At 47.8% G+C, this 16619-nt stretch overlaps 1 protein-coding gene across 1 annotated transcript in view; it reads left to right on the forward strand.

The window, feature by feature from the left end:
- Positions 1 to 7911, forward strand: part of DHCR24 (24-dehydrocholesterol reductase) — a 35267-nt gene extending 27356 nt beyond the window's left edge. Inside the window, 3 exon segments of the mRNA NM_001243354.1 lie at positions 3110 to 3307; positions 3456 to 3634; positions 5109 to 7911. Coding sequence (NP_001230283.1) covers positions 3110 to 3307; positions 3456 to 3634; positions 5109 to 5262 — 531 coding nt within the window. The 3' untranslated portion in view covers positions 5263 to 7911.

Raw genomic sequence — 16619 nt, forward strand, 5'->3', positions numbered from 1 at the left:
TAGGTTATTACAGACTATGGAGTAGATTTCCCTGTGCTGTTCCAGTAGGTCCTTGTTTTTGTTTTTGTTTTTTTTGTCTTTTTTGTCTTTCTTGTTGTTGTTGCTATTTCTTGGGCCGCTCCCGCGGCATATGGAGGTTCCCAGGCTAGGAGTTGAATCGGAGCTGTAGCCACCGGCCTACACCAGAGCCACAGCAACGCGGGATCCGAGCCATGTCTGCAAACTACACCACAGCTCACGGCAACGCCGGATCGCTAACCCACTGAGCAAGGGCAGGGACCGAACCTGCAACCTCATGGTTCCTAGTCGGATTCGTTAACCATTGCGCCACGACGGGAACTCCAGGTCCTTGTTAATTACCTGATTGATGTATAGTAGTGTGTATACGGTATTCCCATCCTGCTAATTCATCCCTCCCCCAACACGTTTCCCCTATGGTAACCATAAGGTTGATTTCAAAATCTGTGAGCTTGTTACTGTTTTATAAATGAGTTCTTTTTTATCATGTTTATTAGATTCCACACATAAGTGATAGCATACGTATCACTTAGTATGATCATCTCTAGGTCCATCCATGTTGCTGCAAATGGCATTATTTTGTCCTTTTTTATGACTGAATAATATTCCACTGTGTATATGTACTCCATCTTCTTTATCCATTCCTCTGTTGATGGACATCGAGGCTGCCTCCATGTCTTGGCTACTGTAAAGAGCAGAGGGTTTTAGGAGACTGGAAAAGAAGCCAGTGAAGTACATGAGCGCACATGAGAAAGAGAACAAGGGAGTTTCCGTCGTGGCTCAGTGGTTAACGAATCCGACTAGGAACCATGAGGTTGCAGGTTCCATCCCTATCCTCACTCAGTGGGTTAAGGATCCGGTGTTGCTGTGAGCTGCGGTGTAGGTCTTAGACGCAGCTCGGATTGGCGTTGCTATGGCTCTGGCATAGGCCGATAGGAACAGTTCTGATTAGACCCCTAGCCTGGGAACCTCCATATGCTGTGGGTGCGGCCCTAAAAAGACAAAAAAAGAAAAAAAAAAAAAAAACATACACACTGGAGTTCCTGTCATGGTGCTGTGGAAACGAATCCAACTAGGAACCATGAGGTTGTGGGTTCAATCCCTGGCCTTGCTCAGTGAGTTAAGGATCCAGTGTTGGCATAAGCTGTCTGGCACTGCTGTGGCTATGGAGTAGGCTGGCAGCTGTAGCTCCAATTGGACCCCTAACCTGGGCATCTCCAAATGCTGTGGGTGCGGCCATAAGAAGCCAAAACAAACAAAAAAAATTGTACAGAGTTTGAACTAGAATTTTCCATTTCTAGAAATTTATCTTACAAATAAATGTATGTGTAAGTGGACAAAATGGAAGTTCCCTGGCGGCCTAGTGGGTTAAGGATTCTGTGTTGTCACTGCAGTGGCTCGGGTCACTACTATGGCACAGGTTTGATCCCTGGCCTGGGAACTTCTGCATGCTACAGGTGCAGCCAAAAAAAAAACACACAGAAAACAAAAAACCAAGATTTGTACAAAGGACATTCATTGGATTGAATGGTCTAGAAGTAATCGAAATGCCCATCAGTGCAGAATATTAAATAAATAGGGGTTTATCCATGCAGTAGAGCACAGGTCAGCAAACATTCTCTATAAAAGGTTTATATAATAGTTTGGATTTTGTGGACCACGTGGTGTCTCTAAGAACTACTCTGCCCTTGCAATCGGAAAAGCAGCCATAGATAAGATGTCAATGAATGGGCATGGATGTGTTCCAGTAAAACTTCAGGAGTTCCCGTCGTGGTTCAGCAGTTAGCTAAATCGACTAGCATCCATGAGGATGTGAGTTCGGTCCTGGGCCTCGCTCAGCAGGTTAAGGATCAGGCATTGGCCATGAGCTGTGGTATAGGTTGCAGACACAGCTCAGATCCTGCATTGCTGTGGCTGTGGTGTAGGCCGGCAGCTACAGGTCTGATTGGACCCCTAGCCTGGGAACCTCCATATGCCAGAGGTGTGTCCCTAAAGGACCAAAAAAAAAAAAAAAAAAAAAACAAAACCCAATAAAACTTCATTTACAAAACCAGAGGGTGGGTCAGGAACCAAAGTTTGTGGGTCCCTGCAATTAGGTAGGTCTTAGAGATATTGCATGTTGGGTTCCAGACCACTGCAATAAAGCAATAACAATAAAGTGAGTCACACAGATTTTTTTCTGCATATAAAGGTTATGTTTATACTATACTGTAGCCTGTTAAGTATATGCTAGCATTACGTCTCTTAAAATGTATATACCTTAATTTAAAAATGCTTTACTGCTAAAAAAATGCTGAGACGTCAGCAAGTGGGAGTAGTGACATCGATCATAGATCACAAGTGCAATGAAACAAGCTACGCCTGTGCAGTGTTGTGCATCCAGGACAAAGAATGCAGAAGTGTTGTGTGCTGATGCAGGATAGAGTGGTAAGCAGAAAGGCTAGTGGCTGCTGCCATTGATGAGTGGGGTGGGGTGGGGGGAGAATAAGCCCATGGCCTTGTCTGCATCGAAGGCCTCTAGAAGGCTACACAAATAATTCCTAACAGTAGTGGAGTCAGGGCTGGGAGGGAAACAGGGTCAGGGACGTGAAAGGAGGCTTAGCCTTGGGGGGGATTCCTGCTGTGGGCATGCTTGGCTTTTCCTGAGACAACCAAGGGAACCACAAAAGCCGGGCTAGTCACTGAGCTCCTGCTGCCTGCGGGAGGTGGGATCTAACTGAGAGAAGAGCAGCCAGGCCCCTCCCTCGGTCATGGGAGTAGGCTGGCGATTGGAGGAGGTGATTCCGGGAGAGAAGGGGGAGGAGTCACAGTCACACAGCCAGGGAATCTTAGCAGATGGCTTTCTTGGGACACCACCCCTGACTAGTGATTTATGAGCTGCCTCTGCATCTGTCACCCTTCCCACTGTGGTCCTGTGGCCCGGCTCTTCCACACCCGAAGTCGGGGGCCACATCTCAATGATCTGGGTGTCCCCAGCAACCAGCCCAGAACCTGGCCCCTTGTCATTGCCTAATGAATGAGGGAATGCCCTTGACTTTGAGGGCTCAGGAGCTAAGGGTGTTTCTCTCCATCTCCAACCCTTGCCTTTCAGGACATCATCCCCTTTGGCAACAACCCCGTCTTCCGCTACCTCTTTGGCTGGATGGTGCCCCCCAAGATCTCCCTCCTGAAGCTGACCCAGGGCGAGACGCTGCGCAAGCTGTACGAGCAGCACCACGTGGTGCAGGACATGCTGGTGCCCATGAAGTGCCTGTCAAGGGCCCTGCACACCTTCCACAACGACATCCATGTGAGCAGCTGGTGGGGAGGAGGTGGGCGTGGCTCTTTGAGCCCTGGAGGCGGGGCCTGCAGAGCCTCTGGCCGGGGCGGGGCGGGTCTGCCAGGAGCCTGTGCCAGTGGGAGGAAAAGCACCCACACGCCCTCCCCTGGCCCTCCAGGTCTACCCTATCTGGCTGTGCCCATTCATCCTGCCCAGCCAGCCAGGCCTGGTGCATCCCAAGGGAGACGAGGCCGAGCTCTATGTCGACATTGGCGCCTACGGGGAGCCGCGGGTGAAACACTTTGAAGCCAGGTCCTGCATGCGGCAGCTGGAGAAGTTCGTCCGAAGTGTGCATGGGTGAGCAAGTGGCTCGAGTGTGGCCATCGGCACAGGGCACTGCTCCGGGAGACGCGGGGAAGGCCAGGGCAGGCCAGCTGCACAGCTAGGCGCGGGTGCTGAGCGACCTGTCTGATCCCATCCCTCGACTCCCTCTGATCGGGAAGGAAGGGGGAGGGATCCTAAGGAAGCTGAATGGCCGTGCTGGTCCCTCCCCTTCCCATATCTCCTTCCTCCTCCAGCGCTGGAGCCAGAAACCCGTGGGGCTCCCTCCCACTCCCGGTTGGAGACCAAAGCTAAGGAGGGAGGGACTCCCGACCATGAAAGCCACGCAGAGACCTGGGACCGAGCCTGGCTCAGAAACATCCTGGAATAGTGTGGTCGTTGTGGGCGAATTTCAAAATAAGGGTGCTGACTGAAAAAAAGCCAGGGAAAAAGAGTGCTGCATGATTCTCTCTATATATAGAACATACATGTTCAGTTCGATGCCAGAAAATGCCGATGAGCCCATGGCGACAGAAAGCAGGTCTGCCTGGGATAGCAGAGGGTGATGGACCACACTGGGGCGTGAGGACAGTTTGGGGGGATGGATAGGGTTGTTACCTGGACTGAGGTTATGGTTTCAAGGTGATGAACATACCTCAAAGGTATCGAGTTGTACACTTTCTATTTCAATTTACTTTTTTTTTTTTTTTTGCTTGTTTTATTGATTTTGGGAAAGTTGATGTACAATAGTATATAAGCTATAGGTGTGCAATATGATGATTCACGATTTTTAAAGTTGCTCTAAAATGGTGCCTCTCTTGAAGTTCCTGTTGTGGCTCAGTGGAAATGCATCTGACTAGCATCCATGAGGATGCAGGTTCGATCCCTGGCCTTGCTCAGTGGGTCAAGGATCCAGCGTTGCTGTGAGCTGTGGTGTAGGTTGCAGACATGGTTCAGATCCTGCATTACTGTGGCTCTGGCACAGGCTGGCGGCTACAGCTCCCATTCAACCCCTAGCCTGGGAACCTCTGTATGCCACTGATGTGGCCCTAAAAAGACCAAAAAAAAAAAAAATATATATATATATATATATACACACACACACACACACACATAGGCTCTCTTCTCTGTGTTGTACAGTGTATCCCAGTAGCGTCAGGCTGTACACTTGGAGTATGTGCAGTTTATTGAGTATCAAGAAAGAGAAAGAATGCGCCCGGCTGACCCCATCACGGAGGCAGGCGGCCGTGTAATGCACTGCCTTCACTCCTGACTCTGCCTCTGCTGCCACCTAAGGCTCTGAGCCCAGATTCCCCATCTGCGAAACAGAGATAAGAATTCCTGCATCCCTCAACCTCTAGCTCGTTAGGAGTCTAAACAAAGAAAAGCCCCCAAAAGTGCATCCAGCCCTGCAGAACATGTTAGGGATGTTGGGGTTCTCTGCCTCCCCTTCCTCTCCGCAGCCCCCAAACTCCTGCCCTGAACCCTCAGTGCTGTGTCTGCTCCGCAGGTTCCAGATGCTCTACGCCGACTGCTACATGGACAGGGAGGAGTTCTGGGAGATGTTCGACGGCTCCCTGTACCACAGGCTGCGGAAGCAGCTCGGCTGCCAGGACGCCTTCCCTGAAGTCTACGACAAGATCTGCAAGGCTGCCAGGCACTGAGCTGGAGCCCGTTCGAGGGAGATGGACACGCGGGTGGAACCCTGTCCCCAGGGCCAGGAGGCATCTTCCCTTCATTCAAGCTTGGCTGCTCTACCAAATCCACACTTTCAGAAAGAAACCCCTCCAGAAATCCCACCCAGAGAGCCCCAACAGCTTGCTCCCAGCTTCCAGGGGCAGCCGAGTGGGAAAGGATGTGAGATTGGAGTCAGACACACCTGAGTCCAGTTTCCAGTTCAGCCACTCAGCTGTGTGACTCCCAGCGAGTCCCTCAACCCCTCTGAGCCCGGTTCCTCATCTGTTGAAAGGGGGCAATGCTATCTGCCTGTTGGCTGTCGTCCTCTGAGCCAAGCACCTGTCGCAGCCGAGGTGCTGGGGAGGCGGTCCCTGTTGTTTTCCTGGCTTCCTGTTCAGCATCGCTAAAGTACTTGAGATTCGGTAGTTGAGTCCGAAGGCTCCACGTTAGGTTGTCAGCCGGGCTCAGGTTTGTCTAAAGGGGTTGCCCCAGAGTGGCACAGCCCTTGCTTGTCATCCAGAAGAGCTCCGAGAGAAGGAAGAAAGCCTCCTCCCTATCCCTGGGCTCTCAGGAGGGCAACAGACGGGGTGGGCGGGCCCAAGACGTGCTGTGCCAAAGCCAGGTCCGATTCCAAAGTTCTCGCTGTCGTCCTTGGCAACGTCCTGCCCCTTCCTCCTTCATGGTCGGGCTTGTGGGCCCACCACAGCCTTCCCCCACCTCTGCCTCGAGAGACCCATGTCCTTAGAGAAGACACTTCAGGGTTGAATCCTGCCCCAGCCCAGGCCTGGGACCTGCCCAGGTGTGGGGAGTGCTTTCTGCTCTGATCTGAATCCAGAGGACCTGGGCTCATGCTTGGCTCTCCACTCTCCATGCCTCTTGTCCCCCAAACCCACTTTGCCATGGTTCGGGGGCATCCTCTGCTCTGCGTGGGGGTGGGACCACAGCCAGCAAGATGAACCTGCTGTTCTTGGGTTTCCTAAGGGTCTTCACGGCAGGGCTGAAAGAAAAGTGCATCACCTTGACTTCTTGAACCACTCATCCCCCCTTTTTTTCTTCCCCCCTCCCCCCGCCCCTAAGCTATAGTTAATTTTAGTGCCTTACAAATCCTAAGCTCAGAGAAAAGTTAGCTCCATTTCCCTTCCAGAGAGAAGGGAACCTCCCTAGGTCCCTGCCCACCTCTTAAAGCTTGGTTGTTTATGCAACTCCATCTTAAGAACCTCCCAGCCTCCACTGAAAACCCAGAATCTGCGAGGGAATTGTGCAAGGGAAGCTGGAATTAAGTGAGCTGTGTCAGGCAGTGACAGAACACCACACCAGGAGCCAGGAGGCCTGGCTTTCAGTCCCTACTGCATGGCTACCCAGCTGTGCATCCATGCGCAAGTCATTCATCCCTCTGAGCGGCTTCCTTCCTTGTCACAGGCCCTTCTGCTTTAGAAGGGCATGGCTGTCTTAGACACAGTGTTGCAAAACCCGCGAAAAGCCTTCTTTGTGTGGAAAGTCAGAGGGAAGATAAGTGACTCAAGTGGACCCAAGTGTCATGTAAGTTCCTCCCGTCAGCCCAAGGCCAGCTTTCATCTTTTCAGAAAGGCACATCCGTGGCCTGCAAGGAAGGGTTCAGTCTTGTCACTGCACATTGCTGGAATCCTCCCAGAGTCATGCTTTGGCCAGCAAGGCTGACCCATCCCGCCCTGGGCTCAGCACACTGCAGTGGCTCAGCGTGGTCCTGGGAGTGCCAGGTGCCTTCAGGGCACTCAGAAGCAGAGGAAGCACTCTTACCCATTCGGCCTCTGGAGGGGGCATAAGACAAAAAATAAGAAACCTCATTCTCTTGCTTGTCCGCAAAGCATGTGAGTTCTGGCCTTAGCTCTCCTGGTGGGCCTAGGATGAGACCTTCCTGCTTGGTGTGAAACCAATGATCCTACTTGCTGTAGAGGAGTGGTTCACCCAAGCTAGATTAACCCAACAGGTGAGGTCCCTGCATTTCACCCCTGGGCCTCCATCCCTGGGCCCCTTGGAGCACGGCCAGAGATGCCAGCAGCTTCTATTGTCCTCAGTCCTGCAAACCAAAATCCTGCCCTTCACGGACCTCACCCAGAACCTGGGGCTTGGGCTCACCGTTGCCTCAGGGTAGTGTTTTGCTTCATTGATACGTTGCCTGGAAATGGACAGTCTTCCAAGCATGTTGGGCTAAGTTCCCAGCTCTTTCTTGTAGCCAGTCTTGTCACTGTCCATCCAGGTGGCGGTTTCAGGTGGAATTAAACACGGCACATGCAGAGGGGTGGGGCAGTGCGTGTGGAAAGTTCTGGAAGAGGCCTCTTCCCTCCAGAGCCCCAACTTTCTTGGCTGCATGAAGATTTTCTGTAAAATCAGGATTGTGGCCAGTTTCTGTGGCTGGAAAGATGCATAATTCAATTGGCTGGTACTGAAAGGGAAGGGAGGGGGTGGGGATGGGTGTGGCAGTGTATGGTGTGTGATTTTTTTGTCTTTTCCTTAATGATGGGGAGCACGGAGAAAGGCATGGGTCTCCCCAAACAGTCTTGTGCAGCTGCAGGCACTGTGCCTACTGTCCAGAACCCTTCATGTCCCTGTGGCTGTGTGGCTGCTGCTTCTGTAAAAATAAAAGTGTGACCTGGAAAGTAGCCTTTGTCATTTCTTGCTCTGGGGACCATGGTGTGCCGCCAGGCCTGGTTCAGGTGCAGGCTCTGCCACTCCTGGCCAGGAGCAAAGGCTGGCAGACAGTATGGGGGAAGGGACAGTCTCTCAGAAAGCGGGGTTGGGGGTAATTTTCTTCCCCACTTTTGACTTCCTGTCATTGTCACAACGATCTGGTGTAGGTGTTAATAATATTCCCCTGTCTGCAGGGTGGAGAACAGACTACAGGGAGAAACATGGACGCTAGGAGACCAGTGAGAAGAATTCAGGTGCGAGGTGATGGTGAGTCAGATCAAGGGGGAGCTGTGCATTTTATTAAAGTACCGGTCATGACTGGGCACCAGACCTCTGGGCTGCAGTTCAGTCCTGGTTTGTCACTGGGGACCCTAACTAATTTTGGCAAATCATTGGGTCCTATTGAGACTATGTCCTCATCTGCCTACTGGTGGTGATCACTATCCATCCACTAAAACCCACCTCTCTGAGGGCACCTCTGGGCTACGTTTCCTCTTGTTAAAAGTTCTCTCTAAGAGAATGTCAATAGGCGTTCCCATCGTGGCGCAGGGGAAATGAATCCGACTAGGAACCAGAGGTGGTGGGTTCGATCCCTGGCCTTGCTCAATGGGTTAAGGATCCGGCATTGCTGTGAGCTGTGATGTAGGTTGCAGATGTGGCTCAGATCTGGCGTTGCTGTGGCTCTGGCGTAGGCAGGCAGCCTGAGAACCTCCACGTGCCGTGGAGCGGCCCTAAAACAGACAAAAGACCAAAAAAAACAAAAATCAGCAGAAGTGGTAACGAACCTCTTGTGTGAGGTTCTCCTGGCTTTTCTATTATTTGGACGCCAGTTCAACCAAGCCATATGTGGTGATAGTTGTAAGTTGGAAGGAGCCTGGATCCCTGAATCACTGTATGGAGAACCGCCCATCAACCTGAACCTTGGCTTGGTCTGTTATGGGAGCAAGAATTAAAACTTTTACTGTAGGTGAGTAACTGCATATTTGGGGCTATTTAGAGCAGTTTAGCTCACCGTAATTGTTACAGGTTGTCAGGCTTAAAGGAGCAGAGGTATAAGGGCTGAGTTTAGTGCAATAAAGTTTTATGCAAATACATAGGTAAACATGATGGACCTTTTTCTAAAATGTGAGTAATATGGGCCGTCCTATCCTGAAGTTATTTGAGAGGAACCCTTTAGGAAATTCTCTTAGTAATTGTTCAGTTTCACAAATCAGGATTTGTAAATTCTTAGTGGAGGAGGAATTTTTAACGTTCCTTGAAACAGATTTTGTAGTTTAAGCCTTAAATATCACCATACGTTTGAATAGCATACAACATACAAAATCTTCTTTAATCCTCATAGTCCTGTAACAAAAGCAAGTCCGTTTTTATCTCCATTTTACAGATGAGGAAAGTGAAGCTCAGGAAAGGTCAAGTAATTTGCTTGGAGGCCACATTGAAGCTGTTGATGTGTTAAACAAGGATGCACACTCATCATCTAGTCTAAAAACACTAGAACGCTTCACCCAGAGCCAGCTAGATAGTAGCTCCAGATCTAGAAAGAGCGAAAGGAGACCCTTGGCTGAGCTCTGTACATAGTGGGGAGTCAGGGATGTCTCCAAGAACTCAGCTCGGAAAGGAAGCTGACTCAGAGCTGTTCCCACCCCAAGGGGACCATCTTGCCCAACCGCACCCTCAGCCCCATGGGTGGAATGCAGACATGAACATACATGTCAGAGTTGCACCAGCTGATTCTCCAAACTTGGCTGATAGAAGAAAAGTCACACATACACATGAGTTAAATGTAGATGTATTTCAAAAATACGCTTTCAAGTAATCTGGTGTCAAGGAATCCTGCAGGACCACTGTAATTACTGCAGGTGACTATCTGGCCTGCTATGTTAAGAAAGATTGGGAAGTTGTGTTGAGGTCTAGGAGATGGTATTTTGATGCTGTGAACAAAAGGTGTCCCCCCCGGATTCGTATGTTGCCATCGAATGTTATGGAATTGGGAGGCAGTTAGGCCCTGAGGGTGGAGTCCTCACAATAGTGTGTCCTAAGAAGAGACGTGAAACAGTTAGCCCCATCTGCAAGGATACACGATGGCCATCTGTAGACAAGGAAGAGAGCCCTAGTCAGATCTTTCAGCATCTCGATCTTGGACTTGGTCAGCCTCCAGAACCATGTGAAATAAATATTTGTTGTATAACTCACCCAATCTATGGTAATTTATTATAGCAGCCTGAACTGCTGGTGACAGATGGTTTGGAGATAGTTGAGCCAAGGAACCCAGAAATAGCTGAATCCTGCTCTGCCCATTACCCTTTCTTCCCATGGGGTTACCTGGGGGGCAGATACAAGGAATTATAAAGGTAAAATGGTGCACCGCAAGAGAATAGAGAAATTCATATATATTGGTCTCTGTTTCCAATTTCTGACATTGAACTCCTAGATCCTTTGAAATTTCCTGGGTGATGGGGTGTCTTTTGTTCTAACAAAGTGACTCTGGGCGGGCTCCTAGGTTGCTCTTGGATGGGAGCTGGTCATCAGAAAGACCCAGCCATGATCAGAAGCTCGGAACTTTAAGCCCTTACCGCCACTACCCCCATCCTACAGGGAATGGGGAGGGGCTGGAAATGGAGTTAATTGATCCTGTCTACGTGAAAAAGCCTCCATAAAAATCCCAGTATTGTGGGGTTTGGAGAGCTTTGGGGTTGGTGAATATGTCCAAGTACTGGGAAGGGGACACATTCCAACAAGTACAGAAGCTCTTGCACCCAGGACCCTCCCAGACCGTGCCCTCTGTATCTTCATCTGGCCATTCATCGATATCCTTTATCATATCCTTTAGTAAGCTGGTCAATATCAGTGTTGCCCTGAGTTCTGTGAGCTCTTCCAGCAAATAATGGAAACTAAGGGAGAGAAGGTCATGGGAACCAATTCTGTCCCAAGTATCCAAATTGAACAGAAGCTTTGGGTATCTTGGGGACCAAACACCTGCAATTAACATGGGGGGGGCAGCCTTGTGGGACTGAGCCCTTAACCTGTGGGATTATCCCTAGGTGGATGGTGTCAGGATTGAGTTCAATTGTAGGACACTCAGCAGATGTCACAGAGTCTTGGCTTGGTGTGGGAAAAATTCTTCATACATCTGGTGTCAGAAGTGTGAGTGTGCTGAGTGATAGTAAAGGAGACACAGAGGAGCAAAGATCGGGTTTTTCCATCTTTGGAAAAAGGCACTTACTGTCTAGGCTGGTACCTGCGAGCTTCCTGCTAAGTTGGGGTTTGCCCTCTACACTGCACAATCTACGGTCCTGGGGGTGTGCACGGAGGGGATGGCCAAATGTGGAGTTATTGTGGGGTAGCACAGTGGTCTCCAAAATGAGATGCCCAGCCCAGAGGGTAGAAAGGTGACATACTAGGACGCTGGAAAAAAAAATTCTAGTGCTTGTTTTGGTTTGGGTTTTCCCAGAAGCATGCCCTGACACAAAGATTGGAGCACAAATAGTTTATTTGGGAGAAAACACCAGTAGAGGGGGATGGAGAAGGGATGACAGCCAATGAAGGATGCATTATCAACAGGGTACCACTCTGGGCAACTAGAGTTTTAACTGTACTGGGAAAACTCTGAAAGCCACTGTAAAACATGTGCCTCAAAATTATATCCCACAAAGGGTGAGAGATCTGGGTGTTTGTATTCCAACATCCATTGGTCAGAGCTTGAGGGCAGCTCCTGAAAGGTGTTAATTCCATGGCCCTTTCAACCTTCCATAGGAGGAAGCCTTCCATGGCACCGGGAGAGCCTTTCACTCCATTCATTATAGGTGGATGTCCCTTCTCAGCTCACATGACTTTTGTAACACAGAGAAGTTCAGCAGTGACTCACAGCAAATTACTGCCCGGTTTGAAGCAGTTACACGGGTTTTTTTCTTACAGAAGGCAAAAGTTACTAATTTGCCGATTGATGGTTACAGTGGACTCAGAGGATATGACAGATAAAAGATATATTTGAAAAGAGTATTTATTCTGTAAGGTAAGTCGGTCTTTTAAAAAAATTTATGGTGTATATTTTTTAACTTACTATTTTGAATTAATTTTAGACTTAGAGAAAAGTTGCAACAATAGTACAGAGTTCCCATATCCCCCTTGCCCAGCTCCCTCTAGTGTTAGCATCTTCTACATAGCCATAGTAAAATTATCAAGAACAAGAAATTAATAGCAAAATTATCAAGAACAAGTAATTAACATTGACATAATATTAACTAAACCAAAGACCTTCTTTGTTTGTTTGTTTTTGTCTTTTCAGGGCCACACCTATGGCATATGGAGGTTCCCAGGCTAGGGGTCTAATCGGAGCTGCAGCCACCATCCTACGCCAGAGCCACAGCAACGCCAGATCCGAGCCACGTCTGTGACCTACACCACAGCTCACGGCAATGCCGGATCCTTTACCCACTGATTGAGGCCAGGGATCAAACCCGCCACCTCATGGTTCCTAGTAGGATTCATTTCCACTGTGCCACGATGGGAATTCCCAGAGACCTTTGAATTTCACAATGTGAACACTAATGTTCCTTTTCTTTCCAGAATCTTATCTAGGATCCTACATTGCATTTAGTTGTTATTTCTCCTTAGTTTCTTCCAAACTATAACAGTTTATTGAAGTATAATTAACATAAACATAAACTGTACATAACGTGTGTAATTTGATTAGTCTTGACATCTGTGTGGATGTGCCACAGTTGCTTGTTCATTTGCCTGTCGATGGACATTTGAGTTGCTTCCAGTTTGGGGATAGATACCATGAGTAAAAAAATGAGGAACATTTCTGTATGGTCTTTGTATGAATACATGCTCTCCTTTCTCTTGGGTAAATGCCCAGGAGAGGAATGACTGGATCACATGGTAGGTGTATGGTTAGCTTTTTAACTTGCTCAACTGTTTTCCAAAGTGGTTGCACCATTTTACACTTCCACCAGCAGTATGTGAAGGTTCTGGTTGCTCTACCTCCTCACCAGCACTGTGTGTAGTCAGTCTTTTTCATTTTAGCCATCCTCATAGGTGGCCAGTGGTATCTCACTGTGGTTTTAATTGGCAGTTCCTTAATGACTCATATATATATTCTGAATATAAGTCCTTTATCAGATAGATGATTTGCAAATATGTTCTCCCACTTTATGGCTTGCCTTTCCATGCTCTTTCTGGTGTCTTTGAAAGAATAAATTTTAATTAAGTCCAATTTAATTTGTTCAGACCATCCAAAAATATCTATGAAAGAGCCAATACAGTTGACCCTTCAACAATATGGGGGGTAGGGTCTCTCGATGCAGTCAAACGTCCATGTATAATTTATGGGTGGTCCTCCGTCTCCACAGATTGTGTATTAATGTAGTACATACTTAGTGAAAAAAGTCCATGTGTAAGTGGACCCCCATAGTTCAAACCTGTGTTGTTCAGGGGTCGACTGTAGATAAATTTATACCTGAAAAATTTCTGCCTGACCCCAATGTTCGAAGATTTTTCTTCCCGTGTTTTCTTCTAGAAGTTTTGTAACTTGGGTTTTGCATTTAGGGTAATGATTAATTTTGAGTTAATTTTTTCGTATGATGTGAGTCATGGATCATAGTTCAGTGTTTGCATATGGCTCTTTGATCGTTCTAGGACCATTTGTTGAGAAAACTATTTTCCTGCTGAATTGTCTTTGCACCTTTGTTGAGTATCAGTTGTTCATAGACATGTGGGTCTGTTTCTAGATTTTCCATTCTTTACTTTTAATTTACCTGTCTATGCTGCCACCAATTCCACACCAAGGAATAACGTAATGTTTGTCCTCCAGCTGTGTTCCTCTTTCCCAAAATGCCTTTTGTATTTCCATTTAAGTTTCAGGATCAGGTTGTGAACTTTTAAAAAAATCCTGGGATTTTGACTGGTATTGAATTGAATAATTTGGAGGGACTGATATCTTAACAATAGTGAGTCTTTTGATCCATGATTATGGTATATCTCTCCCTTTATTTAGGTCTTCTTTAATTTCTCTCAGCAGTATTGCATAATTTTCACAATACAAATCTTGTACATCTTCAGTCAAATTTATACCTAAATTTGTTTTGTTTTTTTTTTGGTTGCGCTGGCATCATATGGAAGTTCCAGGCCAGGGATCATATCTGAGCCACAGCTGCCACCTATGCCACAGCTGCAACAATGCTGGATCCTTAACCCACTGTGCCAGGCTGAGGATCGAACCTGCACTGCAGCAGAGACAATGTTGGATCCTTATCCCACTGTGCCACAGCAGGAACTCCAGTATTTCATAGTTTTGATAATATTGTATATGGCATTTTAAAATTTCAAAAATTTTTTTGGTCATTTTAGGGCCACATCTGCAGCATATGGATGTTCCCAGGCTAGGGGTTGAATCAGAGCTGTAGTCGCTGGCCTATACCACAGCCATAGCAACGTGGGATCTGAGCCGCATCTGCAACCTATACCACAACTCATGGCAATGCTGAATCCTTAACCCAATGAGCAAAGCCAGAGATTGAACCTGCATCTTCATGGATGCTAGTCAGATTTATTTCCCCTGAGCCAGTGACAGGATCTCCAAATTTCAATTTTTGATAGTTATTGCCAGTGTATAGAAATAGTTGATTTGAATATACTGATCTTATTTTCTGAAAACTTATTAGATCTAGTTTGCACCTAGTTTGGCTTATCAGCCAAACAAAAGGAAAAAAGAGAGAGAGAGAGAGAGTGAAAAGTAATCAAGATGGGACTAGCACTCCTGAGAGGGAGCTGTTAAAGAGGAAAGGAACCCACACCCTGGAAAGCCACCTAACTGATGGGGAGATCAGCTGAGACAGATGGACCTCAAAGTTGCAGAGAAGAGCGCAGCAGCTGGACTGAGGAGGGCAAAGCAGAGTGAGAGCTGCACAGATCATCTGCACCACTGCCCCTGGACATCACAGCCTGAGACGCTCGGGCAGGGCCTGGGCCCTGAGACTCAGGTTCCAGAGTTCAGTTCCAGGGAGAGGACTAGGGTTGGTGGCATGGAGTCAGCCTGAGGGGCTGGGGAGTGTTGTGCTGGGGGCTGAGGAGTGCAATGTCACAGCCAAGGGAACCCAGGAGGAGGTCTGGGCCTCCAAGAGAAGCAAAGTAACATTGTTGGTGGGGGGTGAGAGGAGGTGGGGTGGATGGCCATAGGAATATCTTTCCCTGCGCAAGTGCAGACTCGCTGGGGGCAGGGCGCCTCTGGCGCAGGCTATGGGTGGTGAGGCGCCACTTTCTTGTGCTATGGGCAACAGGGCACCTCTTGTGTGTGCTAGAGGTGGCCGGGCACCTCTTGTGTGGCCTAAGGGAAGTTGGGGGGATAAGCATGACGTGGCCACCTGCATGACCTACGGGTGACAGGAACAAACCACAGCAGTCATCTCAGATACCAGAAGGAGGCATGGCCCACCACCACTAAGGGTCCGTCAACAGGCACAACCTACAGCCCCAGTCACCTCAGAGGTCCGCAAAGAAGAGGGCATTGCAGCTATTTTTGCTCTCACTCCCCTGGAAACACACCCGCCTGGCTGCTGCCATTGCCAAATGCTCCATGCGCTGCCCAGATCTGCCTGATCACTGTCACTTCCCAGGGCCCTGCAACTAGGAGCAGCTTGCACCTCACATGAGTCCTTGCCAGTTGTCAAGGGCCCAGCAACAAGGCACTGGCTACTACCCCTCCCCATTGCCTCCATCCCCCTGGAAGCACATGCAGCACCCTAAAAATAAAAAGTAAGCCCTAACAAAACACACAGGGGCACTCACGCGTATAAATAACCCTCCAAGACAACAGTAGTTGATTTCCTTAAACTCACAGCATAAGAAAAATGTAAGCAAAATGAAGAAGCCCAGGAACCATCTCAGTTAAAAGAATAGGAAAATTCACTTTAAGGAGCAAATAATGAAACAGACCTCTGCAGTCTATAACAGACATCGAGTTCAAAAAGGAGATAGTGAAAATACTGAAGGAATTAAGAGCGAATATGAAGAAATTAAGAGCAGATATGAACAGTAATGCAGAGTACTTTAGAAAGGAACTAGAAAATGTAAGAAAGAACCAAGAAAAATAGAAAATTCATTTGCAGAGACACAAGCTAAGTTAAAAGCATTGAAGAACAGAATGAATAATGCAGGTGAACGAATTAGTGACTTGGAAGGTAGAATAATGGAAATCACCCAGTCAGGACAGCAGACAGAAAACCAAATGAAAAAACATGAAAGTAACATAAGAGATCTATGGGATACTATAAACTGGGACAATCTATGCATAATAGGGATTCCAGAAGGAGAAGAAAAAGAAAAGGAGTTTAAAAATATAGTTAAATTATGGCTGAAAACTTTCCAAATCTAAAGGAAATAGATATCAAGATGTAGGAAGCACAGAGGGCCCCAAACACGTTGAACCCAAACAAGCCCACACCAAGACATAGTATAATAAAAATGGCAAAAGTTAAAGAGAGGATTCTAAAGGCAGCAAGAGAAAAACAAAGAGTTAATTAACAAAGCGGTTCCACAGGTTGATTTCTCTACAGAAACACTACAGGCCAGAAAGAGTGGCAAGATAAAATCAAAGTTCTAAGAGGGAAAATTTTGCAGCCTAGAATACTCTACCTAGCAAGAATACCATTTAAAATAGAAGGAGAAAAAAAGAATG

This window comes from Sus scrofa, chromosome 6 (assembly GCF_000003025.6).
Source record: "Sus scrofa isolate TJ Tabasco breed Duroc chromosome 6, Sscrofa11.1, whole genome shotgun sequence".
In the NCBI taxonomy this organism is placed as follows: Eukaryota; Metazoa; Chordata; class Mammalia; order Artiodactyla; family Suidae; genus Sus; species Sus scrofa.